The sequence below is a fragment of the Coloeus monedula genome (genome assembly GCF_965178545.1).
Source record: "Coloeus monedula genome assembly, chromosome: 5".
Classification (NCBI taxonomy): domain Eukaryota; kingdom Metazoa; phylum Chordata; class Aves; order Passeriformes; family Corvidae; genus Coloeus; species Coloeus monedula.
This window is the reverse complement of record NC_138785.1, coordinates 56,501,858-56,520,168: the sequence shown is the minus strand read 5'-3', so window position 1 is coordinate 56,520,168 and position 18,311 is coordinate 56,501,858. Positions and strand designations below refer to the sequence as shown.

Here is an 18,311-nt window from a genome sequence, read left to right as displayed (position 1 = left end):
ACTGTCAACTACTGCTAAAATGAGAAGATTTCAGAGGCTCTTTGGTATGTTTATTCCACCCATATTTACTGCTGAAGATACCTTTTCAGTGACATCAGCATCTGAATTAAAGGTACTGGGAGGATGCTATGATTATTTAACAATGAAAGGACAACATTTGAAGCCAGGAATGACTTCTGCAATGCCCAGATCAGGAAAAATGGCATTAAGATGCAGAAAGGCTGAAATTTCCTGTGCTAGGAGACTAAGAAGACAAAATTACTGGATTGCAATATTACATTTTAAAAGCTTAATTCCTTCTTCTTGCTGGAATTTGGTGTAAGGTTTGTAGCTTTGGGAGTTTAATCAAAAGAAATATTGTGTTGGTATAACAAGAAAATAGGTGCAGAGGGGGCAATGGAGGGGAAGAGTGATGCACACACAGATGGGCCTTGGAGAAATGACACGTTTCAACCCTTCTCTGATTGTCTCCCAGCCACCACTCCATCAGGATCTTCTCCTGCCTCCCTCATTTCATCACCTCCAAATTGTGCTCCCTGACAGTTACGAGAGGGGAATCAATCAGAAACTCTGCTCCTTTCAGCCGCAGGTACTGGAGGCCACAGGGGGCTGAGATCTGATTAAGGCATTGTTGAAAATAGCTTTTGGCTTTCATCTGAAACCACTATCCTCAGACTCGATCAGTGAGAGCAGGTGAACTGTGCATGTCCTGGTATGTCACTCTTCAGGTACTGGAGAAGCTCCATCTATAAAAAGGAATTTGCTTTTGAAAGTGCACACAGAGCTGGGGCATGGGCTGTCCTGCAATGCAGCACATAGCCAGCAATAGTCACATCCAGTATATTAGTAAAATGTGAGGGGTTTTCTCACTTAAACAACGGGTTTTAAGTTATTATCTATAATAGATCCAGGCTTTCAAAGGGTATAAAATACTTCACAGATATGTTTTCTGCTGTCACTGTTCCACATAAATTCCAAAGCAGCTAAGTTTGTTCCTTCAGTTTCAACACTGAAGGGCAGTTTTGTAGAGGATCTCAACCTGTGTCCTTAAGTGAAGTAAAATTTTCATTTTATTGTTATGAATTAAGTCCCATAATTTAATTCATTGCATATTTGCAAAAGGTCAGATCGATGTCAGTAGTCTCAGCACCATTCCCAGGAGCAGTGCTACTTTATTAACAAGGCAGGCAAAACATTGTTTCTATGGATTGTGCATAAATAGTGTTTAGAATTTTTTTTTTTAATTTCCTGTCTGTGGACAAGCTGGATGAAAAAAAAAATAATAGCCAAAGTTGTGTGCTAAGCTGTTAGGGTAAACCATTTCAGGCAATAACTGAGTGCAGAACATGGATCTGGGTGCTGGAACTCACAGTACATTTCTAATTTAAAGTCATTCTGTAAAGAGATCAGATTTTCCTGATTAAAAACCTTGAGAGGGCTTATATTTAATATCCACATCTACATTCCACGCTGTGCTCAAATTTAATCTCGTCTAATAACAAGGGTGTTTAATGATATTGATTCAGCTAGAAGATAGAAACATCTCCAACAGGATATTTTCACAAACTAAAATAAGTGATGTAACTTCTCTATCTGGGTTCCACAGAGCAAAGGACAAGACCTGAACACCCACACTCACCTGTGTGCTGCACCGGAAAGAGACTGGATTCCTTGCTCAACAAAGCACCGGTAATTACATCATCCAAAGCTGTTTTTATCTGTGTTGAATCTGTTTACAAGTATGTGTAGTTGGAGAAAATAGCTGCTCCAAAGTTTAGAAAAACTGTTTTCTGACAAAGCCTTTCAGCGTTTGCTCGTTGTATCTGCCCTTTCTGCCATCCTGCACCCGATGGCTTTATTTCCCTGTTGGCATTGCCGCGCCTGGAGTGGCTGTGAACGTATTTGTGAAATGTGCCATGGTGCCATGGGCACCAACCTGCGTCTGCAGTCCTGCATCCTCTGTAAAGCACCTCTTTGCTTTATCCCAAGCATTTATCCCTGTGCTTCCCAGTGTGGAATTTTCCACATGAGCCTTTGTGGCTCATCTAAGACCCCGCCACTTGCATATGGGGATGCTTTCAGCTGCACAGAAGAAAGCCATTCCTTTGTCCTTGTTCTGTGGGGTTTAAATAAGTGAAAAATACATTAATTTATGTTAATTTATGCTATTGCCTTAGTGAAGAATGCATTCCACCCACAAAGACAACAATATTTATTTTAATTTTATTTTAAAAAAAGAAATTGTTTTACTTAAAAGCATTCATTTCACACGGACAAGCCCATTCTTGCCACCCCAGAATTGCCGTGAGAGTGACACCAAAATTATCTCAACATGTATTAGCTCAGCTAAAATAATGTGAAAATATACTACAAATATAACAGAAAGATTTTTGCTTATGAGGCATAGCTAGTGAAGTGAAGACTGCATTACACATATTCATGTTTGAGGATAATCTATTACCATCTTAGAAATTTTAAGAGATACTCAGAACTGCATCTGAAAACTGAGCAAAGCTGTTGATGTAAAGGACACCAATTTTTGCAGTGGAATTTATGACAAATACAGCAACTTCTAAGGCTTTCCATAAAGTCCTTTATTTTCAGAGCACTCTTCCTCCTTTGTACTTTTGAAGGGAAAGTAATGTAACACTCAGACAGTGATAGCATCTATTTCCCATAAAATTCTCACTGTTTACTGTCAGCTGAAGTGTTTCATTAACTCCGAACTAAATCATGTTCAGCTGATGCCACAGTCACTTTCCAAGACCAGACAATTCACCACTCATTGCCTCCCCTGGTGCAGCTCAGGGGGGTGCAGATGCAGACATGTGTGTGTAAGAACATTTGGAGAGGGAAGCCCTCGTCGTTTTCCCCTCCTCTTCATCAGCAGCCTCTTCCTGTATTGTGGGGGGCTTTTGCTTGGCACAGCAGGTGAACGTGGCTAGGAAGGCCATGCGGAAACGCTTGTTCATGAAGCAGTAAATGATGGGGTTCACGCAGGCAGAGGTGTAGGACAGCAAGTGGATGAAGGAGATGGGAGCCCCCGAGAGACGCCGGTCTGCGGAAGCCGTGTCGAAGGCGCGCCAGGCATTGACACTGAAGATGGGAGTCCAGCAAATGAAAAACAAAACCACTATCACCATCAGCATTCGGATGACGAGTTTCTTGGCCATTAAGTTGGCAGAAGAGCTGTTGCTTCTCACCCTCTCTATTTTGTTGTGGCCCATAGCAGAGAGCTGTTGCAATGGCATTTTCCTTTTTCTTTTGGTTTTGTTGAGGTAACATCCGTCTCCATCCTCGTATTTGGTGCTGCAGAAACTCATTCTTCTTTCTGTACATATAAAGTGCTGTTTAAATAGCTGGCAAAGTATCTCTGAACAGTGAGGGAAATAAAAAATGAAGAATGCAGTCTAAACCTAAACAAACAACATAATTCATAGCTGAGCAACTGCTGCAAAGAAAGCACTGGCCTGCTTCTGAGTCAGTCGTGTTATTCAGCTACTCTGAATCCACTGTCTCCCAATATTTTCACATCTTATCTCTATGATGCAAAAGGTTCAAGAGCGTTGCTTAGTCCAGTATGGACAGAAGACAGTTTCCAAGGTTATATCTATCCTAATCTGACAATTTTAATTGTGGCATTTATTCACAAAAATGGTCTTCATCCATGGCCAGAAAAAAAATCTTGGTGTTTCTACAATAAACAAATTAGAAATTTAGTGTATTCTGCCCTGAGTCTTTGCAAACAAGCCAGAGGAAAGGCTTATTTGCTAACAGCAGAGTAACTTTAATTAAGAAATGCAGCTGGCAAGTTCATGACATAACTGACCATAATGATCATTTTTGCAAATAGAAAGATTTCCTTTTACTAACCTCAAAATAACTGTTCATAGCTTCAACTGTAACTTTAAAAACCCCATCCCAAACCTAAATGCATTGTTACCTCGTGAAGATTTTCTCTGGCTGGCATCAAATTTTATTCCTCTGTAGAGTTCCAAAGAAATTAGACCATAAGCAACCATCATTATAATCCCAGGAATGAGAAAGAGTGTGAGTAGCAAGAAAGTGTACCTAAGGAATCAAAAGACACACTGAGAATAGGGAATGGCACAAAACCAGAAAAACTCCTTTTCATACAACTGAGAATTGGGGAAGACAGGATTTCAAGCTTTTCTGAATTTTTTTCATGCCAATACAAAGTATCATTTTGACACCTCTGGAAATTTGAAGCTTCCTACTTCTTCTCCTGCTTCCCCCAGAAGGGTACAGGCAGGAACAAGACTATCATGGATGCAAACCATCTTCCATTCCACCTATGCAGCCTAGGGGAGATGGCCACTCCCACAGGGGTTAAAAGCAGCAGAAGCTCTCTCTGCCCCTGAGTAGGACTCCTGCTGTAACCAAACAAGCATCAGATGCCCTGTAGCTTTGGACAATGTAAGAACTGCCCTGCAGAAGCTAAATGAGCAGCTGCTGATTCTCAAAGGGGTCCTTGGTACATTAAAAATGTTTTAATGGTTGGACTCAATGATCTTAGAGGTCTTTTCCAATGTAAATTATTCTATTATTCTGTTTCAGAGAGATTTGACTTCCTGAGGGCCATGGCACATGTGGGCAAAGACAGAACAGCCGCAACCTGGGTTTTCATCCCTGGAGCCATGCAGTGCTCCTGAGGAGGGATCCCAGGACTGGCAATCTCTTTGGTAAAAGAAGCAGCTTTTACTTGGTTTCACATCTGCTACTCTCCTCGTCAGCTTCTCTGATTGAGTACAAGCTGGGGAAATAATGATGTTTAAATGCATCCATGAGCCTGTGTCTCTTCTGATCCCTGTGACTTTGGTGCAAACTCAGTAACACACCTGGGAACCTGTAACAAGACCACAGAGAAGAGAATTTCGTCCTGTACCCTTCCTCCTCATGCTGCCAAATACCTGAGACTACTGAAAGCATTAACAGAAAGTTACTCTCTTTGTGGATATACCATACCAAAACAGTGCAGACTTTAATCGTTTTCCCCATTCCAGCTGACCTTCAGTATCAAAAAAAGTCTTACACTTTCTCGGTGCGTCAGTGTTTAGTCAACGTGCAAGGACATCATGTCTAAGTACTACTGCTGTTTGATAGTGCTGCTGTTTACTCTGCCTGGATGTGTAGGACTCGGAGCATGTCTCTCCCTTCTTCTCTCTGCCCCTGTTCTCCATAAGCGACCAAAAGGATTCAGTTCTCAAATAAGACATTTGCAGCCTCATATTTTACTTCTCTGCTGCAAAGAACCTTCAAACAAATTAACAGGCAAGGCAGCACACAGAGGGGCGTTTCTATGTGTCTGCGTTTCTCCAAGATTAATCAAGGATTTATCTGAAAATGTTGAAGTTTATGTGTAAATGAGTGAAAGAAGTATTCCTACTACAAGTGACAGATGCTTTCTTTACAGTGACAGTCGGGGCTTAGCAGACCATCGTGTGAGAATCATTGCCATGTTGGGCAACCTCTCCTATGACCAGGGAAAAGTCATGCAAATGTCGAAATGTAAGCGGCTCAAAAACCATGTTGGTGTTTTTTTACATCTTAAATAAGCATGATGGAGTGTAAATATTTGCTGAAGGTTAACACTTCATTTTCCATAGGCTTATTGCTACCACGAAATCCCATTTTCCAGCAGATAATTATGCATTGGCTAACAGCCACTTATGTCTTACCAAGACTGTTGAATGACATCGCTTGGCCAAAGGAGCCGGCACATATTTGCTGTGGTGTTGTTATACTTGGTGAAAGGTACCAGTTTGCTGTAGATTGGATATGGTGACATGATAGTAAAGGAGACACACCAGGTTGCAGCAATCACTCTCAAGGCGTGAGATTTTGTCTGCCAGACCCTGGACTGCAGAGGTTTGCAGATGGCACTGTACCTCTCCAAAGATATGGCAACCAAGTTGAATGTAGAGACACTTACAGACACACCTATATATATAAAATTAAGGAAAAGGTTATTCTCTTGTTTTAAAGGTTATGTTATGTTCAAATGGTCTTGCTAGCGTTCTGTATGCATACAAAAATTTGAAAAAATAGCAAACTATTTATAAGCAAAAATATTTATAAACACCATCCTGTTTAAGCCAGTGAAGAATGTGTGGGCAGTGGGTCTGGGTCTCCAGACTTCTCCACACTGATATTCCTGCTCTGTGCTTCTCTTACTCCAAAAGTCCAAGAAAAAATACACACTTTGTCAAACCATACAATTCTGGTAACAGGGAAAGAGGACAATTTTACTCCTAACTATTCTCTTTGCTACTGTGGTTTATTCACTCCACTAATTCCACTGAAATTCAAACAAAGCATTTGAAATCAGTTAATTACTCTCTTAAAACAGATGTTCACAATTCCTTTTCTACTGTTTTAATTTTTTTGAGTGTACTGCTTGACTCGTGATCTGATTTTCTCATTCAAGCGAATTAAATCTATTACAACTTTTTAATTAGATGTTAATGGAGATACAAACAAGGAGAAATTAAGTCATGATGCAGAATCTTTGTCCTTCAAGTATCCTTAATTTCTTCTGTTCGTATTTTATAAAATACAATGTGGTGGTCTGTGTTTCTGTCATTGAGGTGCCCAAGTTCATCACTGTAAAATTATAGATATTTCTTCTTAACTTTGCCACAAATTTTTCTTTCAGTGAATGATTATTTGTCTTTGTGAATGTGGGTCAAACTATCAAATGCCAATATTGTTACAGTTTGCTTTACAGAAATCATCTGTGATTTAAAATTTGTCTTTCTACATCTTAAAATGAAAAATTGAGCATAGTTGATGCAATGGTTGTCAGTGTCTGTCAGATGAAGCCTCTGTTACCTGAACCTTTAGTGAGAAATCTCTACATTCTGACTCTTAAAATAAAACAGCTTCATAATGAGGAACTTTACGTTTGGTCTATTTCACTGGATTTTTTAATAAAGTAATTTACACTGTGTGCAATAAGAGGAAGATGACAATGCTTCAGTAATGCTTTATGGTATTTTTGCCAGCAATTCATTATAATTGTTTAAACATGGCCTTTAGTTTTATTGGTTTTATCTACAAAAAGGTGTTGATTTCCCATTCGCACACTTTAGGTGTGTACTTTCACATTACATCAAAGTTCTCAAGGGCATGGGTTGAAAGGGGACCTGAGTTTTCTGTAACTAACTAAGGGTCTCCTAAAGAGGCAAAAACTTTACATAATGTTCTCATTTCTTCTTTTCCTTTTTCTCTTCTCTTCTTCTCTTTTTCTTTCTCTTTTTCTCTTTTTTTGTTTGGTTTGTTTGGTTTTGTTTGGCTGGTTTTTTTTTTTTTTGTTAAGAAACAAGCAAATGCAGAGGAAATATTCAAAGTGAGACAAAAATCACTTACACACACATCCACAACCTGGGCATTTTGAAACTCCTAGCTCCTGGCTCCACAACCAAAAGGAGTATGGCAAGGCATACAAAAGTGATGCTTCTTAAAGTCAGGCTCTAAAACCTGTATCTGTGTTTTATGGTCTCCTGGTGAGCTCTGATCACACCTGGTCTGTCTGCAGAGAGTACTTGCTCCAACTTCCCAGCTCTGCAAATTACACCTACTTTGGCCTATTTCTTTTTTATGTATCACTGCTGCCAAAAATCTGTGGGCAAAACCTGCCCTTAGTGAGGGTGTACGAGCCCATCAGTTCTGGTGGGCGATCTGAACGCTGATAACGATGTTGTCAGTGATGGGTAAGCGAATGCCTGTGCTGGGTTCCTCCTTAAAGTCTGATCGTGCAACATCTTCGCATCCAGCAAAACACTTTTGTGTGTCATTAAAGTTAAGCGTGTGCCTCTGTGTTTGCTGGATCAGACCAAGGACACCAGAACCATGGCAATTTGCACTACAAAGCTGTTTCTTCATAGTATTGGTAACTTCAATGGTGGATGGAAACAACCAGCTTTTTATAGGTCTTTAAAAACCTTCTCACCTGTCTTATTAGTCAGTCTTCAAAATAGGTATAAACTTCCCAGACTTACCCATGAAATAAGTGGCAGCTTTGCAAACAGCACTTCCAAAAATAAAATCTTTTAGCAGGTTGGGAATGAGGGTGAAGGGCATGCAGAAAAGGCAGAGCATCAGGTCGCTGACTGCCAGTGACAGCAGAAATGTGTTGGTGACTGTTCTCATCCGCTTGTTTCTTATCAGCACCGTAATCACCAGAATGTTCCCCAAAATGCTGAGCAGAAATATCAAACAATACAGCAGAATCCGAATTATCTGATGCAAATCTGAAAATTGTCACAAGAAAAGATCGGTTACATAGTATTCAACTCAGATTAATATTATATATTTCAACCTTTAATCAAAATGTAAAAGCCTTTCTGTATTCAATTTTATGAAGGCTATGTCTTTACACCAATGCAAAATAAGTGGAAGCGCTGCAATTCTTAAACATATTCTGATCTACCTAAATTGCATAGCATTAAACTACAATACAAGCAATACCATGTACATTTGGAGAGTCAAATACAACTTCTTAAAGCATGTGCTTCTCATGTTACTTACTGTGCACCAGTTATTCACCATGGGAGATCCTATTTTATGCAAAAGTAAGAGAAGATTAAGCAATCGGAAAATATTTTAATGCATGGATTTTTTTCTCGGCTTCAGAGTGCTGTAATTTCCTATTAAATCACTTTCATACATGGTATCAGATCTGATCACTCCATTGTTATTGAATTGAGTAAAAATCATGTTTCTCCAAGTCCTTAGCAGAGATGTTTACATTTTGTGCCCCAAAGTGCTACTGTTTCAGTTTTCCACTGTATCCAAATTTTGTCCTAGTTGAATTTTGAACTTGGAAAACCAGCACATACTAATTTTTTTGCTGCCTGTTTCTCATACTAACTTAAAAGCAAGCAGTTGATTTTGCACTCTCTCAGAGAAAATGCTTTGCATAGCTCTTTCTTTCTATAGTATCTCTACATCCACCTAGAACTAAAACTGCCTGAAAAAAATCAATTTTCCATACATACCTTTAGAAGGATAAGGTGCATCATCCACACAGAAAAAAGTGTCATTTTCCAAGATGATATCGCAGAGGAAATCAGTAATATTGGTACCATTCCCAAGGAAGCTACTAGCATCAACTATTTCCATTCTTCAGTACCCACAGGTTAGCTTTGACGAAGAAGAAGGTGCGTTTGTAACTATCTGCCCATGCTTTCAGCAAACAAATGAACGTTTCTGAATGAAGTCTGCAGAAGAAATACAAGAGAGGCAGCTATGCAAGGAAGCTGTTCTGACTCTCCCACAGGAGCACCCAGCACACAGAGTCCTGTTCTGGCTGCACAAGATTTTTTCCAGGGGCACACACAGCAATTCAGAAAAGCAAAGCATGTGTGCACATACACGCTCACAAGTATGTGCACACACACACGCACACACATATCCCCTCCGGTACTTTTGAGATCCACCCTCCTCTGCTACAGCACTACTGTTGGGATTATAAACAGGCTTGGAAAAGATTACAGCATTAACCCCTTGCGAGATTGCTTCTACTCATGTCTCTGCAACATTTCTCAGAGTCAGCCCTTTATGTCACAGCCTGTAAATGAGACCCAGCAAGTGATGAGAGTGATAAATCTGTCTCTCAACTAACAACATTTAAAATGGTAAGAGTCACTTAATAAAAGGGCAGAGAAGAGAAAAACATAGTGAAGATTTTGCATTCCTTACATGGAAATGATTCTTGTCTTCGTATTTTTCAGAGTAAACTGAAGATAAGGTAGACTCAGAAAAATAAAAGCAGCTACATTTATCTTATTTGGTGGAGTGTTAGTTTCATAGGAAAGTGCTGTACATGCCTGATCCAAACTCCAGCAAGTCAACAGAAAAACTTGCTGATTTCACATAGTGGATCAAACCTTATGAAAGTAAATTGGAATTGTCAGTTAATACAAGCAGAAGCTTATACATTTCCTCTGTGCAAGAATTTTTATATGACTTGAATACAAACTTGATAAAACTGATAAACTGTGGCATATTAGTTATACACCAGCAGAAAACACAAAGATCTCAATGGTTTAAAAGTCCTGCTTTTTTAATACATTAACATCATCCTCACTGGAGTTTTCACAAAGTCATGGGCTTTTACTTCCCAGTATATAGCTTGTTTATAGCCAGAAATGCAAATTAATATTAGAAATTAATTTCTACTATAACTGAATGAAAAAATAATTTCACATTTAAAATCCCTTTTACTTAAAAGCAGAGCAGTAACAGGTTCTTTATAAGAGGTCCTGACCCCTCAAAGCTGATATACACAGACTGGAAAGCCTGGGTTTCTTTTCCAGTCTTGCCAGCTTTGCTTTATAGTATGAGTAATGGGAATAGGTAGGTAGGCATGTAGATTGAAAAGTTACATTGAAAGTTCTAATTTCTCAATTATCCTTTGTACCTCTGGGAGTCCTGGATGCAGCTGGCCATCAGTGGTCCACACCACTGCACAGTCCCACTGACCACCTTGCTGTCAGGGTGTGAGAGGCTGGCCAGGGCTGCAGGACAGTATGACTAACACTGTAAAGCCAGTGCAGGTCTCGTATCGGTCTCAAACATATGCGGGACAGGGTGAAGGACCAGCTTCCCCAGGACAGCAGGAGCTCCTCACTGAGCCCCAGCCCAAGGGATGGGCCCACTTCAGTGTCAAGAAATGCCTGCTAAGCACATGCAAGATGGATGAAGCCAATGAGGCCAGCAGCCATGGCCAGAGGCTCCATGGAGTCGGCAAAAAGGCAAACTGAACCAAGCTGCACTGGACACAGCTCTCTTTGTGTTCTCTGCAGACCGCAAAGGAGCTGAGAACACAGTGGTAGGAGGCAGCACATGCAGCACAGGCTTGAGGAGTTGAGGGGTAAGTAACTAACTCCAGAAGGTACTAATTTCCACCAAAAGCAAGTGCAGAATGAATGAGGGAATGATATCCCGTGCAAATCCCAACAACTGTGGAGCTACTGTTTAAAACAAACAAGATCACTGTGTGCGCATGCTCGGGACTCTGAATTTGTAAGGCGCAAATTTTCTTTTTGCAAATTCCTCTACAAATTTGCCCAGACCATGCAACCAAAGATTTTTATCTGTTATTAGAGTCCTCACCAGTTTTCCTTCTCTGAATGCCAGGCTTACAGACTGGCTTACCGAGGGTTTTGTCCCCCTGGAGTCCTTTTTAAACACTGGCATCACATTTACACAATTTTTTTTCCCTGGCAACAGCATAGTTCTAAACAATAGATTGCACATCATGGTTAATAATTTTACTATTTCCTTTAGAAGTTCTGGATGAATACCATCTGGTCCTGGGCTGAGCTCGATTCAGCATCTGCTGGTTAAATTGCCAGAGTAAATGAGGAAGAATTTGCTATGAACTCTTGACTCCCCTTTTGGAGTGGATTTCTGTATGAAACATATCAAGATCAAAGAGTTTTATTTTCCAGGCTTTTATTTTGCATAGATTTACTCAAATATACAGCCAATAGTCCTCATGTTTGGACACTTCTGAGTTGCCTTTATAATAGCATTTCTCTACACTACATTTAGCTAACTGCATGACAGATCACTCTCCATACAGATCAGTATCACCTCATTGTCTCCCTGCAAGTTTCAGGAGAGAAAAAAAGGAGGTTTTAATGAAATGCTTGCTCATTGCAGACTTAATTTTATAATTTAGGAGAAACAAAAACCTGGGTGTCTGTCCCATTTGAACTTAATCATGCATTATTTGGGATGTTGAAAGTTTTAGGCAAGAACTTCCCTTGAGCTGGCTGCTTTATTAGCAACAGTGATTTATTAATAAAATTATTTTTTAATTAAGAAATACCTTAGGTACCTTAATATGACTGTGTAGGTAGTTTGGACAAAAGTGTACAAAAATACTTTTCCCTATATTTGAAGGAGGCTTGCTAATCCATGATAACAAAAGAATCTGCCTTTTTTTTTTCCTTTTAATTCTAGTCTTTATCTTATTCTCCCCTGTAATGTCATATACCAAACTCACTGCCTTTGCAGCCAAAACAGTTGCTGTGCTCTGTAATTTCCTGCCATGTGTATGTATCTTTTCTCATCCAAAACTAAACCACGTCAATTTAGTTACCTCATTCTTTTTTCCTGAAGAATAATGTGCTCCATTTTTTCATTAATTTGACAAAGATCTTTACTTAATTTAAATAGAAAGTCCACTTGTAAAATGATGAATTTGGAAAAACATATCTTTATCTGGTGTCAAACTTACTAATAGTTTTAGGTTTGCTGCCATATATTTTTTGTCCTGAAAAATGAAATAAAACAAACTAGTTAGAAAAAACATATATGGAAAGTCACGGTCTACTTCTGTTCTCACTTGCCAGGTTTATGCTGGCATTAGGTCTCTGATTCAGTGGAGTTACTCTCACAGGCACAAACTACAGGGAGATCAGGACCAGGCCACACTTTTGGAGAACACACAGAATTCTCAGGAACATATTTATCATAAACTTCTTCAAGGTGATCTGAGCCTGAGTCCTATCAGTGTCTCACAGTATCTGCATTTAAACAATGTATTTCATACTGATCTGAACTCAATAACATAATAATGAAATTTACTTCAGCACACCTTGTTGTACCATCAGTAATTTCTGGAATACCATTCACCAACCATGGATGGGATCAAAGGCAAACAATTTGCTGCTCCTGCTGCCCCTGCAGTGCTTCTGCAAAGGTCATGTATTATGTGACAAGTTGCTTAATGAATCTCTGGAAGACTCCACAGGTCTTCAATGATGAAAGTCTATGTATTTAGGTCATGTTATTATTGAAACACATCTCAAGGTCCCTTTAAAATTGTTTGGGCGTGACCACTTTTCATTCTTTTGATGTGCCAACTCATAGTGTTTCAACTTGCATGTTTGCAGTACCATCTACCTGACCTCCCTGTGAGATGCAATACAGCTGGTCCTTACGCCTTCAAGGGCATCCAGGCAGCCTGTCCTACCACCTTCCTCAGAAGAGAGGAAATGAGACCTCCCAGGTGATGGCTGTGAGTTCTGTACAGTGTTCAAGGCTGATGAACAGGATGAATAAAGCATATTGTCTCTGTAAATCCTCAGGTCCAATTTCATACTCACGGTAAAGTTTCTGTGGGCTTCCAGGGTGAAAGGGATTTCTGCTCCAGAGATTTCTATGCAAATTTGTATACAATTTAGGGAAACTGCTTCAAAGAAATATGTGTAAATCGTTTGTCCAGTGTAGTGTAAGATCTCATAAAAATCCTTCTGACACCCTGTGACATTACTGAAGTCTGGGATGATTCACTATCTACTCATTCCTCCCAAATGGTTTAGCATGTTGCTACTCATGTCAGCCCTTCTCAGCCTGTCACTGAGCTCAGATGCATCTCCTTGCCCAACACATCTGGTGCTCTATTAAAAATTGAGGGGAGAAGTTACATTAATGCTCTCTGAACAACTGAGGGTGATTCTTTTTCTTTTTGTGTCTTATCAAATGGAGACATAAGTGCTATAAGGAATGAATACACACCCAATGAAAGAGGAACATAGATATTTTTAAAAGATGCTCATTTCTTTTGCAGACTATACATGATGTTGTACAACCCTGTTTTTTTCCTTCACCCTTTGAATATTAATTTGCTAGGAAAAAAACAGTTCAAGATTTAAGCTAGAGATGCAAGAAAATAGCTCTGCATACCCTTAGCCTGCAGGTATATTATGTGCTAGAACCCCATGCCAAGTAACCTGCATCAACACATGGCCCAAGAGGTCACTTTTTTTGGATTATATTAACACCATCAAGTGCTGGTACCATTAATGTTCTCCTTTGAGCATATCTTTGCATACTAGACCAGCATCAGTCAAAGTCAAAATCCATCCCATGTTCTAAGGCACCGGTCGTCTGCAACTTTTCTGAGGTACAGTAGCCGCTGTAACAAAGATAAAAGATCAGGGGTTGTCACCAAAAACAACCCCAATAGGTTATAATGTCAGCAACACAATGGTATGACTCTTCTTAACAGTACTCAACTCCTTAACGAAGTTCAAAACTTCAACAGGCTGCTAAATAAACCCCCACCTGTAACATCTGAGAACCGTAGTGTTTTATTTTAGGATTCCAGTTGGCCACATAACAAAGTCACAGCTATTTTACCACAAGAGATTTTCATTAGTATGTCTCACAGAGATTTATTAAAGAAGTTAGTTATGTTAACTGCAGCTGCTATGAGTTTCAAGTTAAAGATGGAAAAAACAAAGCGAAGTATTTGGCACAGGCCACTCAGTGGGAAAGTGGAAAAGTTGGAAAAAGCAAGGCAGTCTTTTCAGACTGCTGCTGCCTGATACTCTGCTCTCAAAAGAAGCCATGCTGTCCTCATGACATTAAGATCAAATGGATTTCCATATTTCCACAGAATTAGATAGAGATGTTAATTTCGCAAGACCAACTAAGCAATTTAGAGACTGGCTGTGCAATTAGCAGGGAGGAAATAGAGAAGGTCAGCTAATGTATTATTGGATGAATTGGTACCAGCATGTCTGAAGCCAGGGCTTTAATTTAAGATTCCAAAGTTTGTATGTCTTACTATGTACAGAGAGAAATTACTTTGTGTTCCATGACATCTCATCTAACATCAACATTTTTATAGGGCTATCAGTTTCTGTTGATGATAAAGTCCCGTAAGGTAACATTACTGAAATTTGTTCACTGACATCTGAGTTCCCAAGAGTTATCTAATCCTTGTTTTAAGGGAACCCAAGACATGGGAAGCAAGAGAGGCATCATCTCTATTAGACAAATACTGGAAATTACACTTACATAAAAATAATAAATTTAATTATCAACAGTCATTCTTTAAAAGTTTCTGTTTTTTATAGGAAACATAAGCTTCCTATGACCACTCATCTGATTTGACATAAATTTGCACAAGTCTGCACAAAAAATGGAATATACCATTTTATTCTATTTTGATGGATTCTCTGTTATTCTGTAACTGAAGAGAGCACATGGACTCATATTTTAAAGGGTAACTGGCTAAACTTCCCAACAACTGAATTCTAAGTATGAATTTTAGTCATTTGAAACAATTCAAACCATGAAGTGAGGGTAAAGAACAAAAATTTTAGAAGGTATTGAAAAATGTCTCTCCATTAGAAGACCAATCTACCATTACTACTGGTATAACACAGACAGCTACTGCACTCTATAAACCCCTACCAGCAAAGCCCACAACGAAACAACACTCCTTGAAAGTACATAACCAAAGTAGGATTTTGATCTAACAAAATGAAAAGCAAAAGATGATGTGATGTCCAGAATTTTGCTGGTTTCCCATTGCCATGATTTTGCATGGAAGGGTACTCAGACAGAGAAACGACAGGTTGTCCCCTTCAAATTGTGGGCTTATATAATGAAAGTAAGATTTTAAATTAGGCTCATGGCCTGCGTTTTGTTGTACACAAGTATTTTATTGTTTGACTCTTGTTCTTCTACTGTGACAATCTCCAGACCAGTTTTTTCAGTTAAATGGAACTCTGTCAGCTGGCAGTTTGGACTAATCACTGAACCCAGTAAGATGAGGTACAGGGAGACCTTCAGGAGCAAAGACAATTTACCCCAGATGAAGTTCTCCTCTAGATCTTAATTTCTGGAATGTTTAGCTTTATTTGTAAATTAGCTAAATGCTCTTCACATTTTGGACTTCTTGGATAGGTATAATGCTGTATGTAGAACGTTGTCAGTTAAAATTTTCTGAGAAACTGAGGGAGGCAGGTCAAGTCCATAATGACAAAAAATACTCAATTTCTTTTAATTATTGTGCTAAGCTGTCCTGGAAGTATTTGATAGTGATTTCAAAACATTATTAAAATACTGAAACACTGAAAATAATACTTTCCAGAGAGTCAGCACAGATGGGCCGTTAAACGATAGTACTGTTGGCCTTACTTGCCACGCTTTTGTCTATATAATCCTTAAGAAAACATATGCTGAGGAACAATTGCCATAGTCAATTTGGGCAATTTGCTCATGTTTATACAATATTACATTGTGCAGGGAGTTAATGTGACTGAAAGTATCTAAGTTTAAATTAATTTTCATTGTTTAATCTTTGCTTACATTACAAAACTGTTTTGAATCTGCCAAGAAGTCTCAACTCTCAAAAGAAGGGAGAAACAAAAGTCCAAGGACAAACTCTGCTGTGAATTCTCTACACTCACTTTTTGACAGTCAGATTCAGTCAGGCTACTGTGGTGTGCCCAAATATCCAGAGTATATAAATAAAGCATATAAGTCGGATCTCTGGGATGTAATCCTTGTATATAGAAAAGGTACGTGCTACGCTCTTGATTTCACTTTAACAAACATTTGAAAATTTGCAGTAGACTGACTGCAATTAACTGGATAATTTTTTCTAACACTTTTGTGTGTGTGCCTGAAGTCATTATCTCATTATATTTGCCATTATATATTGCATTATGTTATATTTTTTATATTATATAGTCATTATATTTGCAATTTCATGCACTCTGGTTTGGCCCTTTCCTGCCAAGGAAAGGCCACACCTGCACTGGTGCTAAGTGTGCTTTGTACAGAAAAAGCAGTGCAGAACACAGAGTCACAGATCATACACGAATTGTGGCTACTGTGTCCCTTCTTGGATACCTTATCTCTTCACAATGTTCTTCTTTTATTCTAACACATTCATTTTGCAATCCTACAATGTAGGAAAAGGGAATGAATTGAAGTAGGAAAGGTATTTCTGATGAGATAATTACAAAAGAGCAGTAACAGTTAGAGTTTTGTTTTTACAAGCTTTGCTGACTGAAGTTCCTGAAGCAAGTAAAGGGTTTTAAAAATATTCTAAGGAATATGCTAGTGAAATGCTCCCAGATTCTACTGTAACCCACTCTGGTTTTAAACCCAGTGGTATTGGAAGTATAGTCCTGCTCAAACCCTAATCTAACAGTGATCTTATCTCTTTAATTCCAATTTATATTTCATTTAGAAAGTCAGAATTATCAGCTGCAATTTTATTCTTTGTAAGACAGACCTCCCCAAAATCTTCACTTAATCCTCAATGAATGCTAATGAAAGCTATCAGGAGCCAAAAAGGAATGTTCTGGTAAGAAAAAAAAAAGGTAACACGCTATTTCATTAGCTGTTAAACTGAGCAATTTCATACCAGAATATCTTTTTCACAAGACCTTATAAGGAGAAAGCTGGACATTTAAAATTGGATCATGTCGGAAATATTCAAATAAATTCTAAAAAATGAGATCATGATACAAATTGGTAAATAAATTTTCATTTTCTGTTTCTAGAGGAGTAGATGGCAGGTGTAAGGAGCCAATTTAGTTTGAATTCAGACATTTTAGTTTGCCTCACCTCTGGTTGTCAGGGCTGTCAGAGGCACGTGGGGGAGGGAGCGTACACCTGCCGCTGGCAGGGGGCAGCCAGGAGCGGGGGAAGCCTCGTCTCTGCGGAGCCCTCGCCTGGCAACACCCCCAGAGGCAGGCAGCGGGAGAGACTGCGGGGGGCTGCTCCGATCAGGGCGCGGAGAGGTCTCCACCATTGGACGGCACAGCAAAGTTGGACGGGGACAATGGTTCCCTGTCCTCGGGCAGACTTTGGGAGGGGCCAGGGGCCTCTAAAACCCAACTGCAGCAAGGCTCGCTGCTGCTCGCTGGGGCTCGCTCCCTCCTTTGCCCTGGCCCCAGCCTGCCTTCTGGCTCTCCTGCCCTCGCTGGTTCGCCCTCACACCTGTCCAGCCTTCCTGTGCCCCTGACCACTTTGCCCCGCATCCTTGCCCGGGCTGCCCGCTTCCTTCCCTGCCGCCCCGATCCAGGCGGGCGCCGCGACCCTGTCCAGGGTCCTGCTCCTCCCGTCCGAGCGCCCGCTCACCGCGTGCCCGGGGCCGTCGCCGCGGGAGCCGCGCCCGCCGGGAGCCGCGCAGGCTCGGTCCGAGCCACAGGCGGCCACAGGCAGGCAGCGAGCTCACCTGCGTGTCCAGGGGGGCCGCCTGGACACCGACAGCACTGCCCTGCCTTGCTGCTGGTAACGCCCCCTTTTTCTCTCTGTCCGCTCTCTCTCATCTCCCCTACTCCTTTTCCATTTTCATTTCTTGCCTGTCTCTTCTAGCCCTCTTTCGTTTGGGCAACTCCTTTTCCTTCTCCTTTTTGTTACCAATAAACGGTTTTTCAGATACAACGTTTTACTCGTTTGGCTTAATTTCGTTCCCAACCATCCATTTTTAAAGTAACTCTACGCAGTTCCCCACGGTGGAACAT

At 40.1% G+C, this 18,311-nt stretch overlaps 1 protein-coding gene across 1 annotated transcript; it reads right to left on the bottom strand.

Moving 5' to 3' along the window:
- Positions 1-2,804: 2,804 nt before the first annotated feature.
- On the bottom strand, positions 2,805-9,144 carry CCKAR (cholecystokinin A receptor; the record flags this gene model as incomplete). Its single annotated transcript, XM_082281728.1, has 5 exons — positions 2,805-3,331; positions 3,944-4,071; positions 5,700-5,961; positions 8,022-8,273; positions 9,021-9,144. 5 exons carry the CDS (start codon positions 9,142-9,144, stop codon positions 2,805-2,807), a joined length of 1,293 nt encoding a protein of 430 aa, XP_082137854.1.
- Positions 9,145-18,311: the final 9,167 nt, after the last annotated feature.